Source organism: Glycine max, chromosome 13 (assembly GCF_000004515.6).
Source record: "Glycine max cultivar Williams 82 chromosome 13, Glycine_max_v4.0, whole genome shotgun sequence".
NCBI classification, from domain to species: Eukaryota; Viridiplantae; Streptophyta; class Magnoliopsida; order Fabales; family Fabaceae; genus Glycine; species Glycine max.
Genome location: NC_038249.2, coordinates 39,510,445 through 39,528,979, shown reverse-complemented (window position 1 = coordinate 39,528,979; position 18,535 = coordinate 39,510,445). Strand labels below are relative to the sequence as shown.

General features: G+C 28.0%; 2 protein-coding genes across 4 annotated transcripts in view; one reads left to right on the top strand and one right to left on the bottom strand.

The window, feature by feature from the left end:
- The window catches only part of LOC106795651 (isoprene synthase, chloroplastic), a 3,856-nt gene extending 2,078 nt beyond the window's left edge, over positions 1 to 1,778 (bottom strand). Inside the window, exons 1-2 of one of the 3 annotated variants that reach the window (XR_005887998.1) lie at positions 1,418 to 1,778; positions 23 to 241 (exon numbers count right to left, since the gene is read on the bottom strand). Coding sequence is in view for 1 of the 3 variants with exons in the window: in XM_041008459.1 (XP_040864393.1) it covers positions 23 to 241; positions 1,418 to 1,452 (254 nt within the window). In the remaining 2 variants the exon portion in view is untranslated. The remainder of the gene's footprint in view (positions 1 to 22; positions 242 to 1,417) is intronic. The other 2 variants (XR_005887999.1, XM_041008459.1) reach the window with 2 other exon arrangements.
- A 9,287-nt stretch (positions 1,779 to 11,065) lies between these two features.
- TPS20 (terpene synthase 20) lies at positions 11,066 to 16,781 on the top strand. Its single transcript, XM_006594809.3, has 7 exons — positions 11,066 to 11,414; positions 13,825 to 14,086; positions 14,467 to 14,839; positions 15,438 to 15,656; positions 15,736 to 15,874; positions 15,968 to 16,216; positions 16,426 to 16,781. The coding sequence occupies exons 1-7, from the start codon at positions 11,238 to 11,240 to the stop codon at positions 16,744 to 16,746; spliced, it is 1,740 nt and encodes a 579-aa protein (XP_006594872.1). The 5' UTR covers positions 11,066 to 11,237; the 3' UTR covers positions 16,747 to 16,781.
- The last annotated feature ends 1,754 nt before the right edge of the window (positions 16,782 to 18,535 follow it).

Below are 18,535 nucleotides of genomic sequence, written 5' to 3'. Positions count from 1 at the left end.
TCTTCATATTAGTTGAACAAACCTCTCAACAGCATCTGTGAAGAGCTGTAATTCATCCAAAGTACCATAGACATCGTATACATCATTTATGATTGTGATTAGCTTCCCCACATTTGTGAGTTCTTTGCGGCAATTAGCGAATTGAGGTTCAGGAAACATTCCTAGCATCCACAAGACGGATTCCACTAATCTGTCACTAGCAAAGTTCAGTTTACTTGCAAGGCCAATGTCCTTCCACCACCTACGTATCAAACAACACATTAATAAAGAAATAACTCTAGCCTATGTTAGAGATTTACAAATAAAATTAAAGCTAACTCAACCCGTGCTATCCTTTTTTTTTATATATATAAATATTCCTCGCTCCTCAAATTATTGTAATTTTTATATATTGGTTTTTCTTTTCTTCTAAAATAAATCTGATTTAATATTTAACTTTATTAAAACAATTGAACTTAGATACAATTCCTTATACACTTTTGATATTACTTTTTTAAATGATTGCATCTACTTTTAATTAAAAAATAACACTTATTAAAAATGTATCTTATATAAAAATTCTACTTCACCACTAACATTTACTCATTAAAAATCTTATCATTCTTCTTTTAAAACAATATTATCAAAATTATGATTGACTTAACTTTTTGCTTAAAGAAATGTTAACTTAATCAGAAAATAATTTTAGGAATTATCACGATTTTTATTAGATGATGAATTTGTGCACATCATTTCTTTTAACAATATATAATTATTCTTTTTTCCTTTTCTATTTTCTCCGACCTTGACACTTCTTGTAGTTCTTTTTTACGTGTGACTGAACCATGTTGAAATCTAGCTTTGCAAGCTCTAACAACAAGCGATTATGTGGTTCCTTTTTATCGAATGCGTCAATATATATATTGTCGTGCCTCTAGTCTCTTAAATCTTTTGTGATAAGGAAGCCCCTCCAATGCATGCCTAACTTCTTTTGCAACTTCAGTCTCTATCCCTTGTTTCAATAAGTTCATGAGATATGTTCTTGAAAATGGCTTTGCCTCCCAAAGACTTTCTCCTTCGAATGTCAGGTGTGATGCCTCATAAAGACTTAACATTCCTTGCACATCGTTGCTATTGCTAATTTTAACTTTGAAATTTCCCTCTTCATCTCTGAAACTCTCAGGCACGTCTGCACTTCATATAATCTTCTTAACATAAATGAAAGTTCTTATGCATGAGTAACAATTAATGAAGGAGGGTTGCTATTATGCACACATGAATACATGATAAGAAGATAAAATAGTAAATTTTTTTGTAAAAAAAGTATTTATAGTGTAAAGACATCACTCCATATGTTTATGGCAATTGTGGTTTTCTTGGCCCTTTCCTTTAACGAAGGAAAAGAAAAGAATTAAAATCAAGTTAAATATAAAGTTACCACAAGATGATTTCCCAGGGACTGGACAAATTCATGAGTCCAACGATTGGGCCGGTAATATGCTGAACATCTATTTTCAATTTTTGTAAATTGAGTATCTTGTTTTCTTGTAGCACACGAGTTTTCTTGATGATCCATTGAGAAATTCGGCATTGGCACGAGTTATTCTGTGTCTGAGGTGTATATGTGATCTAGACAGAATTTGTGTGGCGGAAAAGCCGTAGGGAATGCCCAATAGATCATTTGCCATAGCGTACTCTACAATCTACACTATATGGCTTAGCGATGTGTGTGTCTCTCCATACATATAATCACAGAACCTCAAACAAAAGTTAAAAAGACACATATGAAAAATGGATACTTCTCACTTATAACATATATAATAATAAAAATATACAATTGTTCTTTTAAAATTTTAAATTACAATCACTTTTAAAATTGTAATATAAATTAAGTGAATAGAGTACGTAAAGTTAATATGTTTCTTAACATTTATTTTAATATTATAACCAGAAAATGACGTCAAAAAATTATTCTAACAACTCATAGCTCAACAAAAAGCCAATAACTTATAAACACCGACCGGCCAATGTTTAACTTTAACCCATATTTAAACAACACAAGTGGACAAGTGGTACTAATTTATGCTGTCCAGTGTCCATCCAGAAACTCAACTCCTGATAGGCTAACAGAAATATAGCAATATACTCTCTAATACATTTTTATTAACAAATTTTTTTATGATTTAAATATGTTTTTAGTTTCTTAAATTGAGAGATATATCTCTTTTCATATCCTAAATTATAATTTTTTTTATTCCCTCAAATTTGTGAAATGATTTTTTACCCCAAAAAAGGACTAAAAAAAATTTAGCAAGAGACTAAAAAAATTATTTGTTAAGATAGACCCCTAAATTTGAGGAATTAAAAATATATTCAAGCTTTTTAATATTAATTAAAATTCATTGAAAACTATAAAACTATGAGAAAAAATCATTTCAATAGAAATTTAAATGGTAATATGGGAATATTAAAAACTATGGGATTGCATGAAGCAAACGATGGGTGCAAGAAGCAATGGTAGTAGCAGACAAAGGAATAGAGCCGAAAAATTCATTGGTATTACAATACAAAATGATTGGGCCTAATCCCAATTAATTATTATTAGGAGAAAAGAGAAGAATGGGTCCAGTAACACACAAAAGGAAAACATTGATCCAAGCATATAACTCAACGCAATAATTGGGCTTTCCATAATCACATATGAAACAAGTAAAACCCCCACGGATTTGGCAGTTGCTTTGACACCCAGCAACATAGTAAAAGAACTAAAATGTCCTTCATCTTTTCTTTAAATACAGATCAATGATCCGTATAACTCATATAGATTAACGATCTATATGCTAGTATGAATTGATGAATCGTATGACTCATACGGATTGATGAATCGTATGACTCATACGGATTGATGATCCGTATGAGTTTTTTTTTTAATTTTAAAAAAATAACAAAAAAAAAATTAAAAACTCATGGATTGTTGATCTGTATGAATTTTTTTTTAACTCATACAGATCACGGATCACAAATTCGTATGAATCATATGGATCGTTGATTGTAACTCTTTCACACTTGTATTTAATGTCCTAACAAAAATACTGAATACCCAAAATAACTGTCGATGGATTAACCCTTGGTTTGGTAGCCAAGAAGCATTACTGTTCAAGGAAAATAGGAATTTTTTTCAAAAAGTAACGTGAATCCATTTAATTCAAATATTTATATTTTAATTTTCTTGAAATTCTTTTCGTTCCACACAATCAAATTCACCCAAAAAAGTCCGGGGAGCATAAGATATCATGAAACAAAGGCTCACTAAAATTTCATTAAAAAATATCATGAAACAATACATTTTCTATTTCTTGAAAATATGATATTTTTTAAGTTTTATTTTTTTATTCAAATTTTATTCATTTCTACTCTTTATGTTAATAAAAATAATATATTTTTTCTTTCACCTAATAATAAAATCATGTGATTACAAACTAATAAAATTTAAATAAAAACATTTATTATAAATACAAAATATAATTTATATGTTCCAAAATATTATTTATTACAGATTTTAATCATAAAATAATTTACATATTCATAATTATATATATATATATATATATATATATATATATATATTTATCATAAATTTTAAATTTTAATTCTATAAAATAAAAATTTATTTTGCCTAATACACCGACTAAAATACTGGTTGTTATAGAAATTGTACTGATTCTTGTGTGAGATAGAATTATTATGTAAGAATGAAAATTATGATGGGAAGACTATTATAAGAATGTTTATTTTATGTGAAAATAAAAATTATTAATATGTCGTTAGATTAAAAATAAAAAAAATAAATTTAAATATTTAAAAATTCAAATTAAAATATCATATAAATAAGAAATCTCTAAAAGATTCATATAACAAAAAATCAAATATTTAAAAGATTTCAATTATTATATCCTAAAATATTTATCTCAAGAGGACGTCATTCTTCTTAAACCTCATGTTTTTTTTAATAAAAACTAGTAGGAGATTTATGAAGATAGCTATAATTTTATAGGGATAAAATAATAAGTGCAATTATATAGATAAAAATAGGTAGAAAAATATGTACATCAAAAAACTTTTTTTATTTATAGTTATAGATTAAATTTTTTCACGTCTTTTCTATACATAAAAATATCTAATTTATTTGCAAAAAAATAAGTATCACATTTGTTAGACGAAATTATTTTTTTTAGTTTATCACACTAATATATATGATCAACTTATATGTGACAAAAATGTTAGATGTATCACGTAAATCAAGATCAATAACGTTAATGTCAAAATTAACAGAAATATATACTAATTTAATCTAAAAAGACACTATAAAAAATAAAAGTAAAACTTTTTAAATCTAAAGTACCAAATTAAAATTTAAAATTTAAAAAATGGAAATTATATTTTAGCCCAGATTTAATAGCTTTTTCGGTCAACAATTTTTAAAATTGATTTTGATCCGCTGCAGTTGGTTTTTTAATCTGCATGAATCTTGACCCTTGAAATATTAAGTTTTCATTTTTTTAAAAATATTAATGACTGCGTCTCTGCGTTATTCATTTTTAAAAGAAAAAGAAAAGATGACTGCGTTATTAATAAAACCATTGGTAGCTTTCAAAAAAATAAAAAATAAAACCTTTGGATCCAAACTGCACCAGGTGTAGTATATAATATAGCAGCCCAAATTGTTGATTTTCTTAATATGCTGACTTTGTATACTGTAGAACGTAGAGTTTTTTATCCTATAAATACAATAAAATTAAAATTACTCTAGTAATATGAGTTGAAATTTATTTAACTAAGTGATACAAATTATTATTTATGGTAAGAATTTGGCAATTCCCTCAAATTAATTTCTCATCTTCTCTTTTTTTTTTTTTTTTTTTTTACATTAAGAAATCGTTAGGGATCGATTAGGAAACTGATAGATCAGTGGCCAATTTTTTTTAATTTTATATTTATTTTTTAAAAAATATTTAATTTTTATTTTTTTTAAGAATGTTTCTTATTTCCTTTTAATTTTCAATTTTATGATTTATATATTTTTAAAAATAATTATAGGAATTAGTTAATTCCTTTAAGATTTTTATTGAGATGATTTTTTGTGTTATTTTATTTATGATTATGATGTTTTATTAATCGAAGTATAGTCCCATAAATATGAATTGTGAATTAAATATAAATTTTTATTAACAACAAATTAATTTTAATTTTTACAGATCCCAAATAATAATTTTTAAAATATATAAATAATAAAATTTAAAATTAAAACAAAATAAAAAACATTCTCAAAAAATTAAAAATTGAATAATTTTAAAAAACGGAATAAATAAATATAAATTTGAAAAGAAAAAAAAAAGTGAAGGTGAGAAATAGGTTTGGTAAAACCATTTCTCACCGTGAATAAAGATTTGCATCACTTAAGTAAATAATTTTTAACTTATATTATTTGTGTAATTTTTTTAATTTTTTTTTTTGTATTTTCAGATAAAAAACTCATAGAACGAATCCCGCCCAACCTCTAGTTTTCGTGGTCAGAGTTATCGAAAAAACAAATTTCAATTATTTTAGATTTTCCTCCTTTAAATGAAATTATTTTATTTTTATTTAAATAATTTTATAATAGTACGTCATTTTTAAAATAAGATGGAATATCATTATGTTTATATATTAAAAATTTTATTTTTCTTCCATTTATGTCTTAAAATATAATTAAGAATTTGATGTCTCTGAGTAATTAATTTTAGTAAATAAGTATAAAAAAAAACTATAAGTGACTTGGACATAGAGAGAATAAATTATATTTCAACAATAAAACTATTAATTTGAAAGTATAGAAGAATAATATTTAAGATTAAAAAAAAAAACAATCCTTAATACAATGTTTTCCTAGCTTGACATCAAATGGGAGGAAAATGGTTGCTACTTAATTTTATTGTTGCTTTATTTTTCTAAAAAGAGTTTATAACATAACAATAATAAATAGTTTAACATTATGAAAAAATAATATAATAAAATATTTAAATTTTATAAATTAAATTTTTTCATATAAAGTATCCATTTATTTATTCTAAGTGTCATCTTGGGTTTTCTTTTTACCTCCGAAGGGGGATTACGGTGGAAGGCAGTGACGGAGTTGAGGGTCGTCGATGGGGCGCGTTGCTCGCACGAGATCATTCCAATTTCTTGCACCTTCCACAACCTTGTCTTTCATTCACTAACACTATAACTTTTCTTAACTACGGGTTTTCCCCGTTAACTAAATATTCCATGCACAAAAATAAAATGTTTGTCGAGACGGATTCAGAAAATTTATTAAATGGAGGAAAAATAATGTTTTTTTATCAGTGGCAGGGTAATAATATGTTACATAAGAAAAATATTATAAACTTTTACTAAATATATAATTTTATGATAAAAACTTCAAATTACTTATAATCTTTTACAAATTATAATTCATAGTGTATTTCTCACAACTTTATATATGTGTTTACTATTATATACAAAAGCAAAACACTAAAAATAAGAAAGTTAAAATGATAAATTAATATCAATTTATTATCTCTTAATTATGATTTTTTACAATCATTTTAAAAAAATATTTATGAGGATAATACCTATTTTTTATGGGGTAAGATATTTTTTATTAAATACATATAAGAAAAAAAAATATTGTGAGAGCAATTGTCTCCATAGACTCTAATCTGTATCTAGGGTAGACCTATGTTATTATTTATTTATTATAAAAAATATTTTTTATTCAATAAAAATTTGATTTTTTTATTAGTACAAATAGAAAATGATATCAAAAAAGTTTATAATAGTCACTCATCTTTATCTTGTTTAATCGTCTCAATTAAACTCTTTTGGTAGTCAAAATTCTGATTTGAAATTAAATATTATATTTTTATTATACAATTAGTTTTTGTATCTCTTAACTTCTTTTTAGATTATAAAATTAATAAAAATCTTATTTCAATATTATATCTCAACAAATTTTAGTTATTATATAATTATTTTTTTCTTTCTTAATATCTAATTGTGAAACTCTATTTTTTACCATTGAAAGAATTATTGTTTTTCATTTATCATACAAAAATAAGTGTTATTAGATCAATTATAGATGGTTATACATACAATATCAATCATTGTAGTAATGAATTACAAAAGACAAAAGCTAAAAGATACCAACATCACAAAAAAAAAAGAATTTTTAAATATGATATTTAATGTTTAGTAACAAATACTATACTTTATAATAAGATTAAAGATGAAATATTTATTGAGTATTTACTAGTATAAATTGAAAAGAAAATTGTTAAAAAATTAATGTAAACTCAATTATTAATTTTTTATTTTCATGATACATAAGATAAATGTTTTATATTTTGATAGATAATTAATGTAAATATTTAACATATTAAAACTTCACATTATAAATATTTTATACAAAAATTAATAAAATAAAACTATTAAATAAATTTTGTTGTGGTTGATGGCCTCTTATTTTAGTCTCGAACCGTCCCTGATGCATGGTCCCTGTTTACAGACAATCCCTCCTATAATGGATATTTATCACATGGGACCATTAAATTAGTGGTCCACCGAAGGGTTGCCTTGAATATGACAATTACTTCAGAGTCAGAGTCTATCTGTGAAGAAAAGCAGTACTCGTACACGTGTTTGCCATACAGTATGCAGAATTGACATAAATAATAAAGCATAACTATTTTCGTACTGGATAAAAATCGACGCTATTGTGCACTGGATAAAAATCCTCTAGAATGACTGAATGGTCTTTATGGCTTTATCACTGTTGGGCAAAAACTGAAGACAAATAAAAAATAGTAATAAGAATGTGAAAAAGGAAAGGTTAGACGAAGTGTTAGAAAATAGAAAGTATCATAGGTCAAACGAAGTACAGAAGCGTCATTGGAGGAAGGACAAAGGGAAAGTTGTCACACTGTCTACATAGTTATGATCGTTATTGTTGTGTTGTGTATACGGTAATCGAATAATTGGATCGAGGAAGAAAACGTATATGGTAAAAAAAATGAAAATAAACACTATAACAGTTGGGAAAAAAATTGTATAATATAAATTGATTCAAACAGTAATAATTTGTATATCCAATTATCATTTTCATTTTTCATCTCTTTATTTTCCAAATTAAGCTTAATTAATTTTTTTTCAAATGGATCCAAGGTCCCATACAAATCTACCATGAAGTTGAGCATTAGAGGAAGGACAAAAGTATAATGAAAGCCGTTACTGTTGTGTTGTGTACACGGTAAAATAAAAATTGGGCAAAAAAACGTAAATGGTATAAAAAAAAATGCAAACTACAGCAGTTGAAAAAAATTATATAGTATAAATTGGTTCAAATAGTAATAATTTGTACACCTAATTGTCATTCTTTATTTTCACCTAAAAACTTCTATTTTTCAAATTCAAATTCAGATTCAGTTAATTTTTTTCTTTCAAAGATCCAAATCAACTTGACTCAAAAAGTTGTATAAATTCTTTATAAAATTAGAATATGTCTCTTTCATTCCAAAATTTACAAAATCATCTTCTTTTTTTTTCTCTTTTTTTACTACCATCAGCATCAAATTATTTTATATCAAACACTTAAATCTCTTTTATGACTAAGATCATGAATATAGAAAATTATAAATAAAAAAAACTAGTACCAGTTTTAATATATTAGAATATTAGATGGGTCAACTAGTGAAGGGTTTAAATATTTTGTACATGCATGGTCTTGAATCATATTTTGATGCACTTGTGAGTTGTTTAACAGAAGTCATACTAAATAAATTTAATTATTCTAAACAAGATTTTAAATTTAAGTTTATGGATGAAAAATAATTTAAAGAAAAAAAACTTGCTAAAGGTCACTCAGAATTTTTAAAATAAATCAAATATTAATAAAATTAATAAATATTTCAGACAAATGATAAGAAAAATAAATCTATTAACTTTTAATTCAGATCTTGAGCATATTATTTCATTAAATATTAATAAGAAATGTTTTATCTCTCATATCAATCTTTTATCCTTCCTAAAGAAGAAAATAGTTGTAATTTCAACGACAACGCTGTGTCTACCATGCTAGCCACACTAGCCAGTTCTTTGAGTACAACACCAGAGTCGTCCACGTCTGCAATGGCAGTACAGAACTTGTCTTCCTCTAATACCACACAAATTCTGTCACACACGCAAGGACGGAGTATAAATGCTTGTGGGCTCGGGTGCCAGCTCGCCCCCCTTAACTTTTTCTTAGTTTTATTTTTTTAATAAAAATAACATGTTAAAATTTACATGATTATTTTTAAAAATTGAATTCTAGAAATAATTATATTTAAATGTTACTTTTTATAATTTTGTTGCAATGATAATTACATTAATTTTTAAAAAACATATTTCTTATTTCGTATCATTTGCTTTAATAAATTTTGCTTTCATAATCTTTTATTTTATTCTAAAGTTTATAAAATATTGCATTTACGATCAAAAGATGTTATTAGTCTTTCATTATATTGATTTGATTATAATTTTTTTTGAGAATTTAAAATTATTTATTAATCTCTATCAACAAGACAAGCTTAATTATGAACTTTATATAAAATATTAATAATTTAAATTTTGAGACATACTAACAAATATACTTTCTTCTATCATTATTTTCTCCTTTATCTTGATTTTATTGCCATTATGATGCTCCAACATGCTTTAACATATTGATAAGTGTATAGTCTAGATACACTATTGACATTTGTAATAGATTTTTTAAATGTTTAGTTTTCCTTCTGCGTGAATATATTCCTATTATATGTCATTGAATTGTTTTGGAAAACACATTATTGGTATTTTGTTTAAAATTAATATTTATACATTTGTTAATTAAATATATTTAAACTTTTGAAATGACACTCCTAATATTTATTTCTGCCTCCATCCCTACATACATACACACTCATGAAAGCATTAGTATAAATAATGTAAAAAAAAGTTGTTCATTATATTTTTTTTTATCAATAAGATTTTTACAATTACAAAATAAAGAAATTTATAAATAAAAATTGAGAAATACATTTTTTTGCCTCTAGTGTTTAAAACTAGATTACTGTTTTCTTAAAAACATTTGTAGTTTTTATTTCAATTTTAGAAAAGAATATTACTTTTAACTACACACTTTTTTAATTTGATTTTAAAATAAAGAACATGCATGGTGCAAAACATAAAATGAAATATTAATTTTGAAGTAGTAGTGAATGACTGCAAATTTGTTTCACCGACTAGGTATATTTGGTTTAAAGTTACAAAAATATGTTTACCAATTTTAATATAAAAATGCACCTTTCAACTTTCAAAGCATAAAATAAGAAGAAAAAGTTGTTGCTCGGGAAATAAAAGTACTTTTGAGTTCTCTCAATTAATTTTAATCCAAACATTCGCTATGTCTTTAACTAATAATATTTGTATATTTACTCATTAAAATTATATTTTACAAAATGAGTTTTTATCAAAATTGCTAATGATATACTTTTATTATTATTTTTTTATTAAATTTAAACATTAATTAGTTTAATTTATAACTTTAATCACCACTCGGATCTTCCTCTTCCCATGAATTTATCATGAAGCACGTTTGTTAAATGAAAAGCGACACGTCACATTGGCAGGTTGCAATAATGGACAGTACGTGATAGATTAGGGGCGTGAAAAAAAAAAACTGTTCCGATTCAACTAGATTCGGATAGAATCATAATGTAATTAAATTGATTTTTTTTGCAAATTAGTTTAAGAAAAAAAATACTGTTTTTTTTAATCAATTAAATTAATTGAACTGATTTTTAGTTAAATATTTTTAAAAATTGACCACATTCTTAAAATAAGTTTAAAATTAATTAAAAATTAATTTGATTTAGAATCAATTTTTTAAAAATAATTTGATTTTCAATATTCTAAACCGGTTTAACTATTTGAATATAAAATTTAATTGATTAAAATAGTTTAACACTAATTCAATTCAATTTTTTTTATCCAACTAATTTTTAGCCACATGTGGCAGGACATTTTTTTCTCGAGGAGTGGGGACTGGCGAGAGGAGCTGAAAGCAGTCTCTTCTATATAGTGCCACAAAGCCATTTGGTTCTATCATTCTATCGGGACACCTAGTCCTTTATAGCAGCAACATACCCAAAGTTGACGCGCCAATGTCTTTAAATGCAATGGCATTTACAAAACTTAGAGTTTCATCGTTTACAAGCTCACTTGCTAGTAACAATTCAAGGCCATCCATTTATCAACCATGGAACTTATCGTTGCAATCATCAAAAATAGGAATGGTGCCAAATAAATTATCCATCAAGTCCGTTGCTTTTAGTGACAAGGTACTATTTTTACAATATTTTCTCCTTCTAAAGCATGCATGAAATGTTGTTTTGGATAGTGATGTGTTTATTCCGTTAAACAAACCTTGTGAAGATCTTCAAAACTTAGTTGTGTGGCAACATTAAGAAATGAAACTATAATGTAGTAGGAAAATGTTATTAGCATGGGTAGGGGAGAAAGACTAAACTATTTAGTTTCGAGGATTAAAACCTCCTTACAAGTTACTAATCTGAATTCTTCTCTATTTTATTCATTCCTCAACTTTCCTTTTATATACTGTCTTCATATTACATTCCTAACAAATTATTTAGCAAACCAGTAACAAACTAGTAGTGAACCTAACAACCTCTATATGGTTGTAACTAACTATTATGGTAGTGTTTTTTCTAAGCTGAACCAGCGTGGTGCTCCTCTTGGCCTACTGCTGTATTTTCTTCCTAACATTCCCTAACCCATCAAAAACACCTTGCCTTAAGGTGTTGAGTGCAGAAAACAGAACCTAGATCCCAAATGAAAGTGGGTGTAGAAATTAGTGCTTGAAGATTGTTGCGAAGACAGAGCCATTTGAGAGTGACGAGAATGGCGAAGAGGAGAAGGAGGAGGAGGAGGAGGAAGGGTTGGTGGAGATTTGTGTCCCTGATTGTGACGACACACACAACAAAAAGGGAGAAGCGGATGTTGAAGGGAAGGATGCAGCGGTTGGGGGGCTCTGTGCGGGACTGGTGACTGGCGGCCCAAAGGGGGTCAGAGGAGAGTGCATGGTGTTTGGAGTTAACGGGAAGGTGGGAAGCTGCCATGGGAAAGGGAGGCGACGTGATTTCTGCTGTTGGTGGAGGCGACGTGGTTGCTGCTGTTGGTGGTGGCTTTGTAAAGGAAGAAGATGGGAAAAGTTGGCTAGTTACCTTAGGAAGTAGAGGCGGCATGGTGCCGACTAGGGGTGGTGACTTCGCAAAGGAAGAAGATGGAGAGGGTTGTCTGGGTATCATGGTATTCAATTTCAGGAGAATGGCATCAAGTTTGGAATCCATGGAAGCTTGGGCTGCAGCGAGTTTGGCCTTGGCGGCCCCGAGGCAGTCCACGCAGGCGGCAAAAAGTTTGGCGTACATCATTGAAGAGCGACAGGTCGAACCAATTGTTATTAGCAGAGGTAGGAGAGAAAGACTGAACTACTTGGTTTCGAGGACCAAAACCTCCTTACAAGCTACTAATATGAATTCTTCTCTGCAATATTCATTCCTCAACTTTCCTTTTATACACTGCCTTCATATTACATTCCTAACAAATTATTTAACAAACCAGTAACAAGGTAGTGGACCTAACAACCTCTATATGGTTGTAACTAACTACTATGACAGTGTTCTTCCTAAGATGAATCAGCATGGTGCTCTTCTTGGCCTACTACTGCATCTTCTTCCTAACAGGAAACATCTTTTCTTTATATTTTTTATAAAATAAAATGAAAGAACTAGAAAGAATATCGTCTATAATGTAGTAGGGAAACGTGTTTCCATACCAATGGTCTTGTTAACTATTTTTTTTTATAGAGATAATGGTCATGTTAACTAGTATTTTAAGAAATTAAACAAAAATCTTTTTTATTGGAAACCGTATGGGAGAAAGTGTAACGAAGTAGTGAGTAATTATGAAAGCAAGTAAAAGATAAAATAATTTAATAAAATGTGAAAATTAAAGGAATGTATTCTCCTTATATATTGATAATATTGTTATAGATGATTTAGATATGCTGTCATTTTTTTATATAATTGAATTATAGATGATTTTTAAATTATGTGTGATCTTCCACAACTTAAGTAAAATTGTCTCCCATAAAAATAATTGCAGCCACTATTAAAAAAAGAATAATTAATTTTATCAATCAACTTTCATGATAAAGAATTTCATTTGATTAAAATATATTTTATTATATAAATGATTAATTATATATTTATTAGTGCATTTAATTCTTATACTGAATAAATGTATTATTAAAAACATAAATAATTTCGGATAGATAAATATTTTAAAATGGCACATAAAATGAAAAGATGGGAGTAACAAATAAAGAAGGAAAAAAAAAAACAGTTCTTTCTAAATAAAGAAAACACGACACGCTGGAATCACGTTGAAACAAAGTAAACGTGGAACTATATACGCTATTAATTTCCAAGCCTACAGTTGCCCCTTGAAAAGTCAAAGTCATTGTAATACTACAGGGAATGTCAGGTTAAAATGTGGTTCATCCTTTCATGTTTTTGGATAAACGCTTGGAACGAGTAAAGACGATAAAGTGACTACACTTTCATAATTGACAAAAAAACATCAGTAACAGTGTAACACAATAAAGTGACTACACTTTCATAATTTTCACTATTTTTCCTTCATTTGATTTTCTCGTGTTGGTGCTAGCAGGTGCCTAGTCAAACTTATCTTGGTACGAAAGATTTGGATCAAGTTATAAGAAAAGGCCAAGAGGCATTGTTAAACTCAAGTGATCCATTGAGAACATTGAAGATAATTGACACCATCCAAAAGTTAGGAATTGAGCACCATTTCGAAAAGGAAATCAACTTACAGCTTGGAAGGGTAGGGGATTGGGACACTGCCGAAGACCTTTTTGCCACAGCTCTTCAATTCCGCTTGCTTAGGCATAATGGTTGGCCTACATGTTCTGGTACATTTATTAGCCATTTAATTGGACATTATATTGAATTTTAATTGTCTCTTATTCTCTTCTTCCAAATGCTACAACGGAAAAAGAAAATTACATGCTAAAATAATTGTAGAATGATTCACCATTATTTGTGTTGCGCTTAGTAAACTTGTTTAAGTTGTTTGTGTTTATTTTAAACAAGGGAGAATTCAATTCTATTCAATTTTTTAAACTTCCATGAATGATGTTGTTTGAATATTAAAGATGTATTATAAAAATATTATTCACTAGCCTCTCTCCATGGATTATATTTTTATTTTGCCTTTATATCGGTATCTATCTACCTAAATGTTGTTACCCAAACATGCTAATTTGATTATGTATTTGTTGATTGACTAAAGATGTTTTCAACAAATTTTTGGACAAGAGTGGGAATTTCAAGGAATCTGTCACCAGAGACATTTGGGGCATGTTAAGTTTGTATGAGGCATCATATTTAGGTGCAAAAGGCGAAGAAGTACTACAACAAGCAATGGACTACTCAAGGGCTCATCTGTGTCAATCACTCCCACACCTAAGCCCTAAAGTAAGAAGTATAGTCGCTGAAGCCTTAAAGCTTCCAAGGCACCAAAGAATGGTTGGGTTGGAAGCCAAAAACTACATGGTAGAATATAGCCAAGCAAGCAACCAAATACCAGCTCTTCTAGAATTGGCAAGGCTAGACTATGACATGATTCAATCGATGCACCAAAAAGAATTAGCAGAGATCTCGAGGTAATTTTGTTTTCCACATAATCATAATGACAAATAGTTTGATCAAGGGTGTGGTTAGTTTGAGTTAAAATGGGAATTAAGATGGAATTAGAAGATTATACAATAAATGGTATATGTTTAATCTACATCCAAATATATTGTCAGCTACTATTTGGTTTGCTTGATTTCTATTCTCAAAACTTGTTTTTAAATTTATAAATATATTTAGGCAAAACGGACATAGGCCATGTCTCATTACATGTAGCATCACATCTAATGACCCACAATTTTGAGCTAAGACTACAAAATAACATAAGAGAATGAGAAAAAATCTCCCAATTAGTTTAGTTTTTGGCTTTTAAAACATTTGTTTTGAAAATAATTTTTGGAACAAAATAGATTTTAGATGAGAAATTGGTTAATGTGGATTAATGTTGAATTGGTTTAGAAAATAGTTTTTTTTAACTAAAAAATGAGAAGGAAATCAAGCATACCCTTAATTTTGCAAATTATGTTTTTCACTATTTTATTCTTACCGTTTTCAATTTATTGTCACATGAAAATTAAGGAACAAATGCTTTAAATGTGCAACATAAGATTGTTTCTTTGTTTTGATCAGGTGGTGGAAAGACTTGGGACTTATTGAAAGACTTGGTTTTGGAAGAGATGGACCAAGAGAGTGTTTCTTATGGGCATTGGGGATTTTTCCAGAACCTCGTCATTCAAGTTGCCGCATTGAACTTGCAAAAGCCATCTGCGTTTTACAAGTTATAGATGATGTGTTCGACACTTACGGAACATTAGATGAACTTGTTCTTTTTACTAAGGCAATCAAAAGGTTTGCATTTAACATTTCTTTGAATTAAAACTCAAGTAGCCAAATTAAAAATCCAACTTGATAGTATTGATATTTACAGGTGGGATCTTGATGCGATGGAGCAACTACCTGAATATATGAAAATATGTTATATGGCATTGTACAACACCACCCATGAAATTGCATACAAAATTCAGAAAGACCACAGCCTAACTGTAGTTGCTTGTTTGAAAATAACAGTATGAATATCGCTATCCTTTTAAATTAAAACATTTATGAAACCATGGGCAAGAGTAAAAGATTAACGAGAGATTGTTGCTTAATTGGTGCAGTGGATAGACTTAATTGAAGCTTATCTTAAAGAAGCCAACTGGTTCAACAACAAACATGTGCCAACTTTTCAGCAATATTTGGATAATGGGGTGATTTCTTCAGGATCATACCTGGCCTTGGTGCATGCAACTTTCCTCATTGGGGATGACCTCTCAAAAGAAACCATTTTCATGATGAATCCATATCCAAGGCTTTTTTCTTGCTCTGGGAAAATTCTTAGGCTTTGGGACGACTTAGGAACCTCAAGGGTATCTCACTTTATATTGATACATTTACATACACTACTATTTTCTCTATAGTTAGTAATTGATTCACATCTAATTTACTTGATAATAAAGGTACTATGGTTCCTAAACATCCTGCTTGTTACAATTAAGCTAAAAAAATTAATTAAATTACTGAAATATTACAAGAAAATTGACATTAGGATGAGAAGTTGTTGATGTTTCACTTTCAGGATGAGCAAGAAAGAGGTGATAATGCTTGTAGCATACAATGTCTCATGAAACAAAATAATATTTCAGATGAAAATGTTGCCAGGAAACTTATAAGGCAACTCATAGATAACTTATGGCCAGAGCTAAATGGTCTTACCATGACCACCAATCTTCCTTTGTCAGTTATGAGGGCTTCTCTCAACATGGCTAGAACTTCTCAAGTTATTTATCGACATGGAGATGATCAAAACATGCCTACAGTTGATGAACATGTTCAAACATTGCTGTTTACTCCCTCTATCAACTATCGAGATGAAAATGATATCAATCATGTTATTTGATTCAAATTTATAAATTTTCAATTTTTTTGTCTTTAGTGATGGCTTGACTTCCTCGATTCATCATAATATATGCTAATAAAATTAATAGACTAGTTAAACAATTTAATTTATATATAGAAGAGTACATATTCCTTGAGAATTTTTTTATAATTTTTTATTTTAGAAAATTTACATTTGATAATATTTTTAGAAATTATAAATCAATTATCTAGTAATTATTTTTGTTAACAAGAATGGATGCCCACATAATCATGCTGATTTCATACTGAGAAAATAGTCTATGTATTTATCATTTAATTATAATTTGATGTAAAAATTAAACTCTTCATACTAATAATAGATAAATAGAAAAAAAAATCACATACAAATGATCATTTAACATAAATTTAAATGTCAAATATATTAATTAATTAAATTAATAGAAAAAACATGAACGTGACAATTTTATTTTGTGTAAATGAACATTGTTTTTCACACATAATTCTGTTTCAATGATAAGAGTAAGAGGTAAAATAAAGAGTTTCCTTCAAAAACAAAATAAAGAGTTGCATAGCGTTAATTTAGAGATTAATCTCCAGTAAAAAAATAGAGATTAATCTAACCAGCTTTTTAGTTAGCTTATTTAATTACCAAGACATTAAATTTAGTTCAAGTAGAAATTTACAGGGACCAATTGGTTCAGGCCGAGTCCCTTGATCTACGCACAGGCCCATTATATCTCCATAAGGAAGGGAGCAAATTTTATGAGCATCGTTCTCGATTCTTTGTGGGCTTTGTCTCCATTCCCAAACAAAAAGAAGGAAACAATAAAATAAAGTGCAGTGGTTTGTTTTGGTACGGTGCTCTTGTTCTTCGATGGTACTTTTTCTTTTCTTTTTTTTATAAAAAAATCAGCAAATAAGTATAATATATTAATAAGGAATGGTACCAAGATACCTAAATACAAATATCCAGCATGTTAACAACATAAATATGTAAATATGAGTTAACCCGAGAATTATGATAAAAGTTCAGTCATATCCTCCTTCTACCGAACACTGCAAACTGCAAAACAAAGTCACTGCACCCCAAATTTTTATACCCACCATGTACAATCAACTCATCTTATCCATTATCCTCCTCCAAGCACCATAGCAAGCATGCTTGAATATTACTGCACCACTGTAAGTATGAGAATTTAAACCAAGGTGATAAAGAGTTCAACCAAGACCAAACTAAAAACATAATATCCTGGACGAAAAGCTTTCAATCCACAACTTGTTGATTAAAAATACGGTTGTTCTTTTCTTTCCAAATGCGCACCACACAACCTTCAAAATCTGACTTTCATTCGCTGGTGCCTTTTTGTTGCTCGATTCTTTAATGTTTCCTTCTTATTGTTTTCATACTCATAAATCATTTTAGCCGGCCAAAACACTAATTTCACTTCGACAAGTGCATTAGACACGACTTTATATGACTAAAACATAACTAATAGTTATGGAATACGAGAGCTAAAGCCAGAGACATGCACAAATTAAATGTAATTAAAATACCTTTATAGTCTTTTAAAATACATTTTTTATTATAAATTATAATTTATTGAAAATTGTTAAAAAAATCTATTTTTTTTATTTAATTTCATTCATAATTTTATAATGAAAATTGTTCGTGCTTATTTTTGTATAAACGAGGAACATATTAAATATAAAATAATACTTCATAAATTTTTATAACCAAAACATAAATGTTATTCTAAAGGTATCCAAGATGTACATTATTTTTACAAAAATTCAAAATGAAACACAAA

Coding starts and splice junctions, on each gene's coding strand:
- TPS20 (XM_006594809.3), top strand. CDS start 11,238: ATGTCTTTAAATGCAATGGCATTTACAAAACTTAGAGTTTCATCGTTT. Junction 15,657..15,735: donor TTTACTAAGGCAATCAAAAG/GTTTGCATTTAA, acceptor TGATATTTACAG/GTGGGATCTTGATGCGATGG. Junction 15,875..15,967: donor TTGCTTGTTTGAAAATAACA/GTATGAATATCG, acceptor TAATTGGTGCAG/TGGATAGACTTAATTGAAGC.